The 17,488-nt window shown below is 38.2% G+C and overlaps 1 protein-coding gene across 4 annotated transcripts in view; it reads right to left on the reverse strand.

The window, feature by feature from the left end:
• Positions 1–7,371: 7,371 nt before the first annotated feature.
• LOC119901832 (collagen alpha-1(XI) chain-like) overlaps positions 7,372–17,488 on the reverse strand; it is a 116,783-nt gene continuing 106,666 nt past the window's right edge. For 3 of the 4 annotated variants that reach the window (XM_038717541.1, XM_038717542.1, XM_038717538.1), the window contains 13 exons: positions 16,321–16,374; positions 14,547–14,654; positions 14,207–14,260; positions 13,597–13,650; positions 12,916–13,023; positions 12,399–12,452; positions 12,273–12,308; positions 12,112–12,165; positions 11,306–11,567; positions 10,268–10,380; positions 9,933–10,001; positions 9,432–9,665; positions 7,372–8,693 (listed from right to left, as the gene is read on the reverse strand). In XM_038717541.1, coding sequence (XP_038573469.1) covers positions 8,547–8,693; positions 9,432–9,665; positions 9,933–10,001; positions 10,268–10,380; positions 11,306–11,567; positions 12,112–12,165; positions 12,273–12,308; positions 12,399–12,452; positions 12,916–13,023; positions 13,597–13,650; positions 14,207–14,260; positions 14,547–14,654; positions 16,321–16,374 — 1,347 coding nt within the window. In that variant the 3' untranslated portion in view covers positions 7,372–8,546. The remainder of the gene's footprint in view (positions 8,694–9,431; positions 9,666–9,932; positions 10,002–10,267; positions 10,381–11,305; positions 11,568–12,111; positions 12,166–12,272; positions 12,309–12,398; positions 12,453–12,915; positions 13,024–13,596; positions 13,651–14,206; positions 14,261–14,546; positions 14,655–16,320; positions 16,375–17,488) is intronic. The other variant, XM_038717539.1, reaches the window with a different exon arrangement.

Here is a 17,488-nt window from a genome sequence, read left to right on the forward strand (position 1 = left end):
GGCTGCTGCTGCTTTTTGAGCCCGAGTGCACGCGCAAAAGAGAGAGAGAGAGCGCGCAACAGAGACTGAGAGAGCGAGAGAGAGAGCAATCACAGTATAGCCTTTTTCTTTTTTTCTTTTTGTACAGATTATGTGTGGAAACATATGGCAAAGAATATTAGTGTTTCATTTCGGTGAACCACTTTAGTGTGTCGGTGCGATTAGGAAATTAAAGGTTCAGTTCACCATAATTACCTAAAAACTTGTCCCAGCTTACCGCTAATGTTATATGGCAGTCCATTTATGCCAAGAAAAAAAAGTTTCTTTCCGAATAAACTGGTTATGTGAAAATTACCTGTAGACAGGAGGTAATTTTAAACAGCATCATACACTTGCACATATATAAGTAAATTTATTTTTTCCTGTAGTTGCTCCTTCAATGTTTACCTTTTTTAACACTGGCTTCCCCTGGTCACCCCATGTTCTACATCACACCACTATGACCTGCGGGTAATTCCCTCAGGCAAAGTCTGCAGAGATATGGAAAGTGTACATAAAGTGCGCAAAATGTCGGCGAAACAGCCCTCATGCACTTGACAGTTTGACAGTTGGGCAGCCCTAAAACCTCACAGACTCACCACCCTAAACCCTGTTGTGCACTGTTACACACAGTTTCAAGGAGACATGAGCCCTGAAACCATAGCAAACTTTACACAAAATTTAAACTAGGCAAAAATGTTTAGTGTCATATAGTTTTCATGCATGGAAAAATGATTCACTAGTGCCCCCTGAGTTGCAGCTCCTATGCAAGGTTTCACCAAATTGTACAGAAATTTTGTGGCAGATTATTATGTCCAGACCGACAAAAAAAGCCACAGGGAGCAATGCCCTAAACCCAACCGGAAGTTGCCCATTTTGAATTAAATTGTCACTTTTGGCGATTCACAGGTTCTGTACTTTAAAGAACCCCTCCTACAAAATTTTTCCGATTGACTTCAGATTTTTGGTCTGAAATAAAGTTGTGCTATCTGTGAGTTTTTGTGAAAGGGCGTGTCAGTGGTGTGGTGTTGAAAATCGATAATTCGGCAACGAACAAAAAAGTCTTATTACTTTATTGTATATGCTCAAACTGTACCAAACTTTACATGTTTTACAACTGTCCCGCCCTGGACGCATCTACATGCCAATATTCACTCTATGTCATAGTGCCACCTCGCGGTAGAGTCTGTAATGATTGGCTGTAGCTGCGCCACCTTTCTGTATCATCTGCACATGGGCAGACTTATTGCTGATAATAGATAAATAAACTTTATTGTCATTTCACCTGGTAGTTCAATAAGCAGAGCAACAAAAAGTTGTTTCAGTAGAGTTCAGTACACACTAAGCAGCCAAAACTCACAACAATGTTTCATACCGCAGCTGATGCTTCTGTACCTCCTCCCAGATGGCAGGAGGGAGAAGATGTGATGAGATGGGTGGTTTAAGTCCTTAATGATGGAGATGGCTCTGTAAATGCAGCTTAGGTAGGGGAGTGGAGCACCAATGATCTTGCTGGATGTCTTCACGACCCTGTTTAGTTGTTCTTTTTCATGGGCCGTACAGCTTCCAAACCAGGAAGTGAGACAATAGGTCAAGATGGTTTCAGTGGCGCCCTTGTAAAAGGTAGTGAGGTGACGGGAGACATGCTTTCCTGAGTCTCCGAAGGGGGTGAAGCCGCTGCTGAGCTCTTTTGATGACGGCTGTGGTGTTGATAGTCCAGGTCAGGTTGTTGGCTAAGTGTACTCCCTTAGCCAACAACAAATACCCCAATACAATAAAATAGGATAAAAAATACAGAACAATAAAAAAATGTATATAGAAACATAAACATTAATAAAATGGTTATTTAAAAAAAAAAGATTATTCAGCTGCAATGAATAATAACTTCTATTTACAAAGCTGTACTTATTTGTCCATTTGTTGTACTTATATGTTCAACTTTTGCTGCACTGAGATGTGATTACCTACCTGCTGCTTCTGCTGCGCCATTACTTTGTATTATTTATGTTATTGTCTTCTTCTTCAAATCCTGCCTTCTTGTCTGATGAACTTTGACCTACACCGAGCCCCCAACCCCCACTCATGCCACACCCCTTGAGCTACAGTCCGCAGCAGCACCCTTCTCAGAGTAAGAGTCTGTGTCTTGAAATAGAGCAGTTAAAATCTTTCAAGGATATTGTATTGATATGGTATGATATTCTTACTGTATTGCAAGACACCATGCTATGTTAAATAAAAACAGGGTAAACACTCCTGATTACCTAGACCTCATTACCATATAGGAATCTAAAATCTGTCATATTACTGAAGCAAATGACACAAAGCTTTCTGTAGCGTAGTATTGTTTTAATGTTCCTCTCTGGCCAAAGCCATTAGTCACATACTCTCATATGACACAATATTTTCAGTGCTTAAAATAATTGAGACAAGGTATTAAATAATGCGTAGCTGCTCATTATGCATACAAATAGAGTTCACAGTTTGTGCAGGAGTAAGACACGCAGCTATTTTGTCAGCTTTCACACTCAAGCTGTTTTACTTCAGTTGAGATTTATATGAGACCACTGGCAAATTTTGGTCTGAACATAAACCTTCAGACATTTGCTGTTTTGAAGTAAATATGTTTGGCGAAAAAAAGTGCTACTGGCTACGTTTGTTTGACATTTATCTGGTTTCTCTTTGCCATTTTTTCCCACTGTTGTTCAATAATGTTTTCTGTTGCATTTGAAGAAGTAACTGATAAAACTACATGACCTTTAGAGAGAAAAATGTAGCAGTAAAACATTCTAAGTTTTAATGGGAACACTATCATTGCATCAACTAGGAATCTTTTTTCAAATGAATCTCTTTTGCTAAAATAATTCTTAGTTGTTAGATTATAACATTTATCTCATCTCTGAAATATGCCGGGAAAATTGTTCACCTAAAGAGCTATTGACTTTAGCCCAATACATGGCTTCTGTACTTTGATTGCTATTCAGACCATTCTCTAGCGGATGAGCTCACAGGCTGCAGCAAGAGCATGTCCTTGACTGCAGTAGGAAGCCTTTTCACTTTTGCATGCCAATCAACGTTGCACCTTTTCTAAGGAAAATGGACAGATTGTTCTTTTTGTCTTTGTTAAGACGTTGGAAAGCAGCAAAGGAGACAAGAGGCTGTAAATCTCTCAGGTCAGGTTAGGTGAGTTGGTGCACACATTTGTCATGGCGTGGGTGAAGTGGTCAGCTTTTAAGCCATCTCTGGGAACTTCAGGCAATGCTAATGTAAGCACAGCTAGTATAAACTAGAGACCTGAGGAGTAGGGTAGTTTCCAGGCTCTCTCCAGATCAGCTGTCAGCAGCAGGTTGGGATGAGGCGGTGGGTTGGGCAATGAAGCACAGTACTGTTGGAGTGTTTCCCAGTGAAACTGTTTGAACAGGGAATACTTGAACTCAAGGAGTGTCTCTGACAGGAGAAGGAGACATAACTTTCTTGGCGCACTTGAACAAAGGGTTTTCGTGAGCCATGACCTGCATTCCTGATGAGCTTCTCTCCAGCAATAACAGTGGCTGCTGCTTGCTTTGTGGCTCAACCCAGTTCAAATTGGTTATTACACATGATGAGCCCAGGGTATCTTTTGCAGTTCAAATACACTTTCAAAATTGCTACAAAGAATGTATTTACTGAAGTGCTGAAAAACATCAATAGACTACTGAAAAATGTTAATGCTGTAAACACAGCAAATGTATTGTGTCTGTAAGAATTCTGCCTTTCAAGAAAATATCATCAGAGAGAACAAGCAATTATTTTGCTACAAAAGAGACACCAGTCAATACAGGCTGCTTCCAGTGTTCCTCTGCAAATAGCTGAAAATAACGTGGCATGGTAACAAGTCATTTTTATCTTCCTTTATCCAGGAAAGTATACACTTCTATTTGATCTTTTGATTCAGTTACAAACTTTTACACCTAGTATTTTTACAGTACAATTGCCGTTTTCTACACTTGATAAATACCTTGGTCAAGAGCAGCCTAATGTCAGTTAGCTGCCCAGATTTTGCCCCCGTCTATCCAGGTTCATCTAGTTCATCTATCCAGTGAGATTTGCGGTGTTGAAGTAACACTATAAGGGTCTAAAGATATAACGTGTTGTATGCAGTACAGATTTTAAAGCCTTTAAAAGCCAGTTCTGATTTTGGGCTAATCAAATTAAATTAACTATCTGAAGACTGATTAAGTTAAAAGGGGAAATCATCATCATCAGTCATCTGAATTGTACTGGTAATTAAGAGAAACATTTTTGATCGCTAATGTTACTGTCATACAACCTGGTTCTTGAATGTGCCCATGAATTGACTTTAACAGACCAAAAAAAAAAAAAAAACTACATAGAAAAACCTTGATTTATTGTTAAGTTCTATCAAATGGCCAACTTTCTCAATTAGCTGCAATACTATGCTAATTAGCTACACTAGCTATATCTTTTAGCTAACATAATAGGATTGCCTGTGCACCCTACATTTGCCATATATGGATGAGCTTGGACACATGCCATTTTAATTTAAATTTTATTACATTTCTGGATGTTGCAAATTGAGTACAAAACACAGTCCTCAACCCACATTGTTATATGTAAATATATATGTGTGTGTATATATATTTTGTAAAACAAAATGTACAATTGTAAGAGAATATATGTGGTGAGGTAGCTCAATTGTCTGTTTGTTTGGGGTTTTTTGTGTGTGGGTCATTGGTGTTTCTTCCAATTTAAACCACCCAAGTAAGACAAACCGACTCTGAATTGTCCATTGCCTTAAATCTGATTGTCTGTCTGTCCATGTTAGTCCACAGAGTGGAAACTTTCCAGGGTGCATTCTTGTCCTCTGGCTTAATACAATGGTCCAGCTCTTCATGACACTGGAAAGGATGAAATGGGTAGAGAAAATGTGTAAGAACAGAGGAGGGAGAATTTAACAGTTCCACAATATAGACAAAAATAAAAATAATATCTCCTCCCCTTTTTTCCCCTTTCTTTGGAAACAGCCTCTCATCAGATGTGACTGCAGCCCACGGCAGCCCTGGAGTTTTGACAGAATATTTCAGGCATGTTGACCAAAGTGGCCGCCCAAACAGATTGGCTGTGACCAGCTGGGTTTAGGCATGGGGTTTGGAGTGGATAAGTTTGGAATACGCAAGCAGCCCCTTACCCCAGTAACACCCTCTCATTGGACAACAGCATTATTTTCTTTTTCTTGTTTTGATGCTGTAGCCATTTTCACCTAACAGCAAAACATGTTGTTCTGCCTTCAAAGATGAAAAACAGGTGGCACTGTATTCATTTAAAAAATGAGAAGAAAATGACGACTTGCCATCAGCCCAAGCAAAATTGTCAGGCACACACACTTAATAATTACTCATCACCATATGGGCTTGCTCTGACCAAAACACGATAGAGGTTTAAGAAGTACGCACAGAGCTCTTCTAACAGATGCAATGATTCACACAGCAGAATGATAACAGTTTTTGTGCAGAAAGCCAAAACTAAGCAGACTTCACAAAATTGGTTTTGCTGTATGTAGGCGTGAAAACATTACTGAGACATGGGGGGTGACGAGGCAGTGAGATAGGTTTGTTTATGGGAGTATTGTACAACTACAATTCCAAAATACATTCAACTGATTGCATGTAGCTTTTGTAATTCTGTACTGTGTGTCAGATCAAAAATTGTAAAGTAAAGTAGAATAGTTTTATTTGAAGACATGTAAAACAATAGCGTAATACTGCATGAAATGTCAGGAACCATGCTTAAACTTATGTTTTTGACTGTAGTCAATATCCTTTGTTGCGTTTTACCCTGTAATGCCACTTTATTACTGTATTGAAAGCCTGAAAGATTTTTGGTGAATGTTTATCCAACAGTGGTCATAGAAATAGTTTGAACATGAACGCTTTTATCATCAGAGGTATTTGTATTGTCATAGTTGTGTCATTGTTGATATCATAGATGTGTCAAAAGTGAGTGTTGAAAGCCAACCTCCTCTGCAGCTGGGAAAATTATTGGTAAGGATTAAAAAAACTAATATATTGCTCTGGCTCTTTCTGGATATTTTCCTAAAAATACAAAGGCTTTAATGATGAATAATTTTTAGATTTTCCTTTATTCTAAAGTAACACTAAAACCTAACTCTAAAACGTTTAAAAATGAAACCCTTCACATATCATATTAAATTCACCATCACTACAGGACGACAGGCACAAGAAACAAACACAATTCCTTTTGTTGTGTTCTTTTGCTGTTTTTGAAGTGATGGAAAATCATATTCACTGTTGCCTAACATCTATTTTGTAAAAATATATCCTATGGTTTACATCCTTCATTATCATAAATGTAATCTGTTCCTTCACACTAGCCACTGCTAAAATGACAAACTCCCTGGGAAGAAAAGATAATTACTGTCAATTTGCATTTGCTGTGGACTCTTCAGCAGCATGGACAAACACTCCGCTAGTTATTATTATTATGTCAACATTATGTGGATTACTGTATGTGGATAAATGTAGCTGCACTGAACTCTCTGGAATGATGTTGTTTGAAATATATAAATTGAACTGTGCTGTCTCAGAAAATTGAACGTTTTGGTGGTTGTCGTGCTTTAAATTGACCAGAATTTTGAAAGGGTCACTCACACTCACAGGTAGCAAAGACTTTTCAGCTGTAGTTGTTCAAAACCCATAAGAGAACATTAACAATGTATGACAACTGGGCTGAAAAAGGGGACATTTTTGAGGCAAGGGAACAATGTATGTCTGACATGTGGTCTGACTGTATTTTCTACAAAATCCAGTGGTGCAGTTAGGAAGCCTAATCAGCCTGGGGAGTGTTGTCATTCAGTGTTGGCACGTAAGATCTCAACAGACATGCATTGTGTGAACAAGCAAGGTAGCTCGATACACTGGTTCTATAGACTCAGCTTGCTATAAATATATATAATTATAATCTGAAATTGAATGCAAAGATTGCAATGTGCATTTGGCAAAGCACCAAACATTTATTTCAGTTGTACATAGGTTGTAAACATACTGTAATTACACAGGTTTGAAAGCGTCTCTGAAGTCTGCGCTATCATAGCTTAAAGCCAAGGAGGTGGGGATGCAAACAGATCTTGATCAAAGTCAAATCTGAGTCAGAGAAAGAAACTGGTAGAGATCACAGTGCCTGGGCTCAGCAGAATCAATCACATGAATCAAACCACTAATCCTCCTAATCTTAAATTATCATGGTGAAGGAAGGTAATATGTGTCAGGAGGAGCAGAATCACAAGAGCACTAATCATTTCTGCACTCAGATAGCCAACAATACAGACATTCAACCCAACATTTTTCAGAATCCAGTTTTAATATTTTTGAACGAACAATTCAAGGCACATTGTGTTCATTGTTACAAGGAAAAACTCGACAGGGCTTTTTTTTCGTGAATTAAAAATAACAACAATTTAACTAAACAAATTTAACTCTACACACACACAAAAAAGATTTTAGTAAGTTAGCCATCACAAATAAGGGTCAATCTTGATTGTGTTATCAAGATTCAAACATGGTTTAAGAGCCAAATGTGTCCACATTTTTAAAAGAAACTGAGATATAGATAAAATCTGGGAGAATAAAGTTTAGAAGAACAGGCCTTTTCTTGCAATATTTATATTAATATCTCATTTTATTATGGCTTAATGTCCTGATGGGCATACCAACTGGTATGTCATGAAACAAAGACAAAATGCTTCTAGACTTAGGTGTTATGTTCCACTTTGGTTTGCTCTCATAAAAATCAAATATTGAAGGGTATATTATTTACAAAAAGATTATTTTATACTTACAAATTGGAATGTTTTCAAAAGACATTATAATTCTTAGCAAATTAATTTTTAACACACATCAAATATATTCATTGGATTTATTTCTATATAGTTTAGCAAAATTTTATTTAAACTCTAAGAGCTGGGGCACATGCAAGTTGTAAGAGTGGATTCGGAAAAGAACAATATTGTACAAAATAATAATAATAATTACAGTTTTATCAAAAAGCACTTTTTGTAGCACCTTGAGTGTTTTGTGATTCTGCACAAAAGCACCTCTGTGGTTGTATTCAGAGCAGCACCTGGAGCATCCAGAGAGGGAGGCGTGGTGGGAGGGGAAGGACAAGGGAGGATGGGGCTTGGGGTGAGTGGATCCTCTCTCTGTTGCTGAAAGTGCGCCACTGTCCGCCACGGCATCAAATGTCCTTTTCCTGATGTCACTCCCATTACTACATGTAAGTTAAAGTCATGTGATTCTGGCCCTACAAGGGCGAGGAGTAGTTCCCCCTGGTTGGCGCTTTCATGACAGGGCCTAGGGGCACTCTTCTTCTCCGGGCTTGAGTGGATCTTCTCGGCAACAAAAGAAAACACAGGTTTTAACTTCGCGGGGAGTGAAGTTAAAGGTTGTCGGATCTCAGCATGTGGGTGTTAATATGTACCCTCTGACCCTGTCCTTCAGCGGGGAGTAGGGGCGTGTCTAGCCGAGGAAACAGACAGGGCCGACCTCAAAGCCAAACCTCTGGTTGGAATCCCCAAAGTCATTCAGCATGACGTCAATGATGGGCAACTGGTCAATGCGGGGAGTGTTGATGTCCATCACCGTCTTTGAATAGCCCTGCTTCAGCTGCGAACATAAAGGGCAGACAAGGAGAAGGTATTTAGGTATTTATTTTATTTTTTTTTTTTGTGGGAGGGAAAACATAAGGGATCCTAATGACCTTGACATGGCAGGTATATAAAAAAAGGACGACTGGATGGACAAATAATATGCTTAGCTTGAAAGAGCAGAAATCTGATTGTATTGTCGGTACAAATCAGTGCTGAACCATGGTTCGATTTGTTTGACAGACAATTTATCGACAAACATTTTGATAATCGGCTTCTCAAATGTGAAGATTTGATTCTTTTCTCTTCTTTATATCATTGTAAATTAAATATTTTGGGGTTTTGGAAAGCTGATCGAACTGGAGATAATAATTTAAAGAAGGTATAATGATTATTTTCATCAGTGATTATTTTTTTGTTTAATCAATTCATTATTTAATCCATAAATATAATTTCTTTACATTGCTTGTTTTGTTTGACCAAGAGTAAAAAACAGAAAAAAAACAGAAAAAAAACAGAAAGATACTCCATGGTTAATCATGTTATCATTTCAGCTCTACTTTCCATTACAAACCATTCAATACTGCAAAACTAGTGCATACAAATCAAAGAGGAACTGCCTTTGTTTTCTTATCCAAAATCTGATTCATTGCTGCATAACATTGCTGAATGACATTTTTCTACAACAGTCTACATATTTGTGAAGATTAATAGGATTTCATGGGATTCAGAAAAAAGTCAGAAAATGATCATTTACCGAGCAGCCGTCTATCAGTGGCTTGACGAAGGGATTATTGTCGTAAGACAGCTCCTCATCGTTGGAACCCAGAAAGCGCAGCGCCTTGTCATAGTTGTCAGCCATGGCGTCGTACCAGGCCACAGACTGATGGCAAATGTAGGTGAAGTTCTGCCGTGCTGAGGAGCTCAGGAGCTTCAGGAAGGTCATCTGCACTGTGTTTATGGTGTTTTCTCCCATGTCAACGTAGTTCAACTGGGGACACATAGATGGAGAGAAAGACAAAGGGCATGAGAAGGGAAAAGAGGAAATTAAGAAAAGGAAGGAAGAGGAAGGTAAGGCAGGATGTATGACTGGGAATACGCATAGGAAAGAGAGACACTGGTTTGAAAGAGTTGCTGTAAATGAGAGAAAGTGATAAAGGAGCAAAATTGAAAACTTATCTAAAAAAGGATGTGAATGTCTGCTGGGAGGTAATAGAAAAGAAAATAAGAAAAGAAAATGTCATGTGGGTTGACTCACGATTTTGCCACGTTTAAATTCACTGAACCATGAACCTGGAGACTCCTTGGGCCAGTTGGATATTCTAACCTATAATAAAAACAAGCAAAAAACACAATTAAGGACAATTAGAGAATGCCACTACTGCAATATCTGTACACAGATCACAGATAGCTCATACATGTTTTTTAACCTCACTGAATAACCTAATGAGTGGGGTTTACTTGATCAGAAGAATTCACAGCAAATCATTTGCAATTTTGTCAGAATGGTACAATTTGAATTACCATCACCATAAAACAGCGTTTGCTTCAGGTCTGATACTGTATCAGTGTTAACATTTGCCCATTACTTACTCCTGTGGATTTCTTATCTGGGTAGATGCACGTTTCTCCACCTGCTGTGAAGTTACAGAACACTTTGATGGAGTCTCCTATGCAGCCCTGGTTTGGATCAATCCAGTATTCACCTGAGAGAAACACAGCCATGAGACAGAGCCAGAAGCACAGCTTTGGCCTTCTAGAGTACCACTGCTGTTATTTAACACTGCGACACTCTCAAAACACGCTGATGTATGTATGGACTTGCATTGCAATATATTGCATATTTTAAGGTTTTCGACACGTCACCTTGTGCTCTTGGAGGGATTTTTCCCCTGATGGTTAAAGATGAAAACGATTAAATGAGAAAATAATCTGTAGATTAATCGATAATGAAAATAATTGTTAGTTGTATCCCCGTAATGGTTTTAAAAGAAACAATGAAGTGTTTGGTTAGCGAAACACAAACATAAATAGGGGGAACGCTATTTGCTGCATTTATATGAATCTAGAAAATAACAAGTTAGCTAGTTTCCTTAAAGAGACCCTAAATTGTTATTATTTTTTATCTTGAAGCCATTTAATTGATGCTGGTTTAAAGAGAATATTAAAGATAAATAAAGATGTAAATTAAATTATTTTTTAAATGGAGACGCGTTTCTTTTTCAACCCTGAGTAGTGCCTGCAGTCTTCCTCTCATCATGACAGGGCAGCTCGTAAGTAGCCTGAGAGGCAAAACCAAGGGCATTAAAAATACTTCAAAATCACTTGCTGCTGCTTATCAAGCTTAATTGCTGTGAGCTCTTGGGAATAATTGAAGGTGAGTCAGGGGAGTATGTCAACATTTTTATTAACTTCTCTCTTTGGTTGTTGGATGGTAAGAGGACACTGTTTAGAGAGACTTTAGAAAATAACTCAAACTGGTTCCTACAAATACAAAGCATAGAATAAATGCTGTGACACATTTGATCTATACTGTATATTTACCATTTGTTACCAATATAACTAGATCAAATTCTACTACTGAACTCTGTCTCATTCTTAATACTTCGATGAACACTGTCTCCATCCTACCATCTGGGTAGTCAGGCTGGCTGAGGTGCAGGTCGTTGCAGGTCCTGGCAGGATTGTCTTGGGTGCCCATGGGGAACTTCATGCGCTCGATGTCCTGCTTAAGGTTGTTAAGGGATCCAAAGACATCCTCCATTCCCTCCATACCCATGACATCAATGCCATAGTCCGCCAACGCCTCATCTCCTTGCATGTCAGCCTGCCGCCTGGTCTTTCTGGCAGACTGCTGGATGGGCAGCGGCTGGATGATGTCACCAGGTGGACCCTGCAACACGGAGGTGAAGGGCAAACACATTATTGCTATTGACACACATTTGTTGATACATATGCATTAAAGGATGGTTTCCAAAGCATGTACAGCATTTGTCAATCCTAGGGTAGATTACATGGTCAGTACTGGGTCTGCATCCAACGATTATTAAATTTTTGTTTAATCTGCCAACTATGTCTATGTCATGTTTAATGTCCTAAAATAGCATAAAACTGCCTTCAAAATGTCCACGCAGTCCAAGGTACTGTTTCCATCTAAAAAATAATCTGTTTACAATTCTATAAAGCAGAAAAAAGCTGCAAATTCTCATATTTGAGTGGCTGCAACCAGCAAATGTTGTGACAGAACTGAATTCTCAATAATCAAAACAGTTTTCTGATGACTGACTAATTGATTAATGGTTTCAACTCTAGTTCAGTTATTATCTAATCATAATGCTATCGGCACATTTAGGGCATTCTTAGAGAATAATGTGCATAACAATAATGCTTGGGTAGATCTATCTAAATTTAATGACAATAAAAAAAAGGTAACTTACAGGTGGTCCAGGTGGTCCAATCATTCCAGTGTCTCCCTTCTGACCTGCTGAACCCTGACAGAAAACAAGGTATCATGGACATAATTAAGAAGAAATCAATTCTCATAAAACTCTTGAATGAATGACTGAATGGCATCAAAAAACTGAAAAACACAACTTACAGTTGATCCCTTGGAACCTTTCTGTCCTTGAGGGCCCTGTTGAAAAAGCAATATTAAGAGATGAACAACATCTGATGTAACAAAATGGAAGAAATACATTTTTGTTCAATAAGAAATGGAACTTACAGAAATACCAGGGGGACCAGGAGGGCCGAGAGGACCTTGGAGACCCGCAATACCCTTATAACAGACAAGAAATGACATCAGTCAGAATGTGATTAATACATGTCTCATAAGCTATATTTGATGGATGTGTTTGTCCAAAATATCTTGCAGTTAGAATTGGGAGATAAGGTTGAAATATTGGTTGATATATGAGTATTTTTTCAATACTGATACAGATCAAAATGTGGCAAATGCGTGAAAAAAAATTACTAGAAAATAAGCAAATGCTGACGCTCAGTGCGAAAAAACTGGGTTCTGTACCAGACTCTTCACACATGTAAAAATAACTTATTTCTTAGTTTATGAACAATAACACTCAGCCCTACTTATATATAACTATATATCTGTGATTAACAAAAGTTCACTTCTTCCCCTATGACTATATGTTGTTCTTGTGGGAATTTAACCTCTAAGTCCAGGAAAGTCACACTGCATATTTTAAGAAAGCATACTCTGCCTGACACAGAGACTGACTTACAGCGTCACCCTTGCCACCTGCAGTGCCCTGAGGTCCAGGCAAACCTCTGTCTCCCTTCTCTCCAGGCTCACCAGGAGGCCCAATCAGACCAATTAGACCTGGATGACCCTGGAGCAGGAAGAGAAGGAAATAAAAAATTAAAAGTCAGACAAAAGCATTGAATAAAATTCAGAGAGTGAAACAATATTTGTTATAATTATTTTTATTAAAGTCTTTAATATCTAGTTCATTCATCATTCGAGACCGCATACACATTCACCTGCAGGTTTATGCGCAGTGGCTGACAAGACGACCTCAGTACTGTCTTATTTCTTCCTATAAATAATTAGTGTATTTATAGTGGTCATCATAATTAACAATGGTGGTGTGTCTCGGCGCATGCTGCTGGGCAGAGTTATGGCCATCTGCTTCTGACTACTGCACGCTGGCATTAAACCAATGACCACTTCAAAGATGATGTTATTGGACTTATACATATTCATTCACTGCATTAAATCACTGCCTGAAAACCCTTAACAGAGTAGAATATTTCCTCCATCTCACTGCGAGAGAGTGAACAAAGAGATAGAGGCAACAGGCCTAGATGTTTGCTTACTTTGGAAGCCTCCGATAAGGCGCACGAGCAGATATGAGAAATACACAATAAAGCAATTTGAGATTAGCATCGTAATAATGTCTTGCCTTCTCTCCCTTGTATCCAGAGTCACCTTTCATACCAGGAAGTCCAGGGGGTCCCTGTGGAGGGAAAGAATCAGTTCAAAGCATAACTGACAGTGAAATGAACTCACATTATTTTGCAGTGACAGCCACTGCAGATCTCATCTCATGCAAGCTTTCATTGTGATCCTGTAGAGGTACTGCAACAACCACTGTACTTACAAAAAGTCTGAAATCCAAAGTTATTATTATTATTATTATATAGGTTTACTATTCTGATTATATATGACAAAAAAAAGCATCAAATGCTCACATTCAAGAAGCTGGACCCAGCAAATATTTTGCATTTTTGCTTAAAAAAATAAATGACTAATTGTTGCATTTATATAATACTTCAATGTTATCACACCAAATATATATAACAATGGTATAGAGTACCATTAGAAAAACATTATCTGTCCAGTGACCAATTTCTATGTTATTTAATGGCTAATAAAGAATGCAAACTTAAATATTTTTCAACAAGGGGTGGGCGGGTAGTGCTGCAGTATCAGCAGTAGAGCTATTTTCTTTTAACTTACATAATAACTACAGCTATTTCTTTTTTCTAAGGAGGTAGAAGGAAATGTCTTACAAGAGGTCCAGGAGGGCCGTCTTGACCAGAAGCACCAGGGAGCCCTTGCTCACCCTGAAAATTAAGAAAAAATAACAGACAGTTTGGTTACTAACATGAGAATAATTTCGATACTAGACTTTAGAGACACTAAACTGTGAATTTAAAGAAGGAATACATCTACATGATACCAGTATTTTAATGCAAGAATAGTAACATTACTTTTCAATCATGTTATTTACATCATATACATGAATTAATTCACCACTTTAAATTCTGAGGTATGTTGTTGCCAAATGGTTATAATGTGAAACCTGCGGTATCAAAAAGTGAAGGATTCTTTTGAACAAATTGTACTCACAACAGGGCCAGGGATTCCACGCAGACCCTCAGGACCAGCCTTTCCAGCGGGCCCCTGAGGTCCCACAGGTCCAGTTTTCCCAACAGGCCCCTCGGCTCCAGCTTCTCCCTGTAAAACATTGGCACAAAAAATGTGTCATACATGTCTTTTTGTAAACAAAGAAAGTTACACTTTTTCGTGTGCATATACTGTATGTACGTCTTAAAAACATTGCTCCACAGTGCTACTAGTGGTCATAAACTACACACAGTACACAAAAGTCAAATATGACTCTCCATCATTGACAACAAGATTATTATCTAACTTGATAATTAAAGCAATCCTGTATCCGTAAGTCACATTGTTCAATATTTTGCAATGTTTTCCTTTCACAAAACCTCCGATTTGAAGGATGCGAGGATTTGCAACATCGAAACAGATCAAACGTTACCAGATCTTGTCTATTGTCTCTGAGCAGGAGCAGCGAGTTTTTATGTGTTGAAGTTTCAGAGATGTCATATCGACTAGGCTCATAGGAGGAAGGGGATTAAATTGTTCTGACAACCAATTAGGCCTGGATTTGACACTCTAGGATCACGGCGCAGGCTTTGTCTTGTCTCCATCAAATCAAATCTAATCCTTTACCTCTATGTGGATAGAATGTGCTCTTTGTATATGTGTGTGTCTGTGCGGCCGTGTGAGAGAGAACAAAAGAAAGATCGGGGCTATGTCTGAGATTTGTCAGGTTTTCTTTCTGTGCATTTCTTTAACAACTGATTGGAGACAAACAATTTCGTTACGGCTTACAAAGATGTTTCCTGTTTGATGCTGTTCAACTGTTCAAACAACCGCATGTTATGGATTTTAAAAAAGCAATCAAATCCACTGATAGCCTCAAGAAACCCCACTGCCTCTTCTGGGAGACTAATTCACCAGTTTTTTACAAACATACAGAATTTCAGCCCACGTTTTTTTAATACGTGGGCGTATTAGAGGAAGAGGTTTGAATCGGTGTTACTTTGCCCTTTAGATCATCTACTGGACATCTATTCTCACAGACAGCTAAGAAAGGCCACACAGATTTGCTTATGTACTTTGTTACAAATAACTGGGAAAATAGCAATTTCCATGAATGAATGTTTAATTTTTAGCCATGAATATTCATTAATTACTGGAATGTTTTTTCTCCATACGGTGTATGTGTAATTGTATGGCGCCTGAGACATTTCACATTTCGGCAAGTTCAGACGAAACTGCTGTGCACTGACTCCCAAGGTTATGCTAGAAAGTAATTAGACTTCATTTAATAATTAGACATGTACCAAATTAACTTTTTCCAGTAATTAGTGCAAATTTACAAAAAATGTCTGGTGTTTCCAGTTACTCATCTCAACCTTTCTCACTTGGATCACATGACTGACAGAATGTAACCTGATAGGACAAAGGTGTGATCGAATTCATTAAGGCTCAATTAATTTTCCTTGGTAGCCCGGATGTTCCAAGTGAGAGTTTTTCATCTTGGTAATAAGATCCAGATAAATAAATAAATGAAGTCACAGAAATTTAGATTTCAAATAATATTAGATTTCAGAAATTAGTTTTCAAAGTAAATTCAGTAGCGTCTAAATTTCAATTAGGTGTCCAGTTGCTTATAAGTTTCAAATTGAGGCTTTTCTTTGCTTCCATATAATTATCCAACCCTGATCTCAGCAAGAATAAGAACTACAGCTTCAGTAGCTCATTGTAATTTGTAAAAGTGAAGCTACTGGTGAAATCAAGATGGTGGGCAACTTACCTTGGATCCCTTATCTCCTTGTTTGCCCTCCTGACCTGTTGGTCCAACAGGTCCCTGAGAATAACAATAAAATGCAATTATAGTTCGGTACATGAATTTCATTGAACTTCATAGTACTTAACAAACTAACTTCAGTCCATCACATCAAAACACTTGACAAAAAAACTTTTAAAAAGGACACAATATGTAATTATTCCGTGAAAGGGAAATCATCCAGCATTTGCTGACACACAGTAGTGTCATGTACATACTAATTGTTCAGCTGAGGCGTGCTCTGACCTTGAATCTTTTAAAGAGGGAGGGTAACGCAGGGCCAGGCAACATCAGTGCAAGCAAATTGCCCTACATTCCAAACATACTGAGCTAAAAGCACATCAGCATTTTCACCAAACACCCTCTGGTCAAAACCTTGCAAGTGGGCTGTCATTTTCCATTACAAACCATAATCAAATAGACTAAACAAAAGTCACCGGTCTTCAATGTAGGTTATGAGCCCTGGTAACCGTGTATGTGCATTAGTGAATGCGTGTATGTGTATGTGTGCAGGCATGTATGTGTGCACCCGTGCATGCATGTGTGCTAATGTAGTCAAGCAGCCACACGCATCAGTGAGTCCCAAACCTGAGTCAATTTCAAAGAAATATTGGGAAAGAGACTAGCCCAGAATTACCTTGGTGAAAGATGAAAAATCATATTGCAAAGTCCATTAATATGAACACGTAACTGAGGTCTAATTTGTTCTGTAGCCTTTGTCACCTGGATACTATTCCTTGGAATACAAATTGAGGGTCTAAAAAGTGCTTACTATACCAGCGTTTTTAAAATGCATGATAAACCATCCTAGCCTGCATTTTAAGTCATTCCACAAAGTTGCAAGAAAACATGCAAACTAGTGTACCTGATGCTTAACAAAGAACATTTCCACAACAGGCAATACTTTTATCATATTTTGAAATCTACAAGGCCAGCAAAATGGCAATGCAGGTCTATTAGATGCATGGCTTCTTTGACTGATCCCACATTCACAGTGGTGGTCTACACAGTAGTCTACTTACATTTAATAAAATAATCAATACAGCAATGTAAAAATGCACCATTACAAGTAAAGTCCTACTGGAACAAAATAACAGAAGTATAATAAGCAAAATGTACATGTACACAAATATTA

Source organism: Micropterus salmoides, unplaced genomic scaffold (genome assembly GCF_014851395.1).
Source record: "Micropterus salmoides isolate LMB-PRFRI ecotype aquatic unplaced genomic scaffold, ASM1485139v1 Ms_hic_scaffold_14, whole genome shotgun sequence".
Classification (NCBI taxonomy): Eukaryota; Metazoa; Chordata; class Actinopteri; order Centrarchiformes; family Centrarchidae; genus Micropterus; species Micropterus salmoides.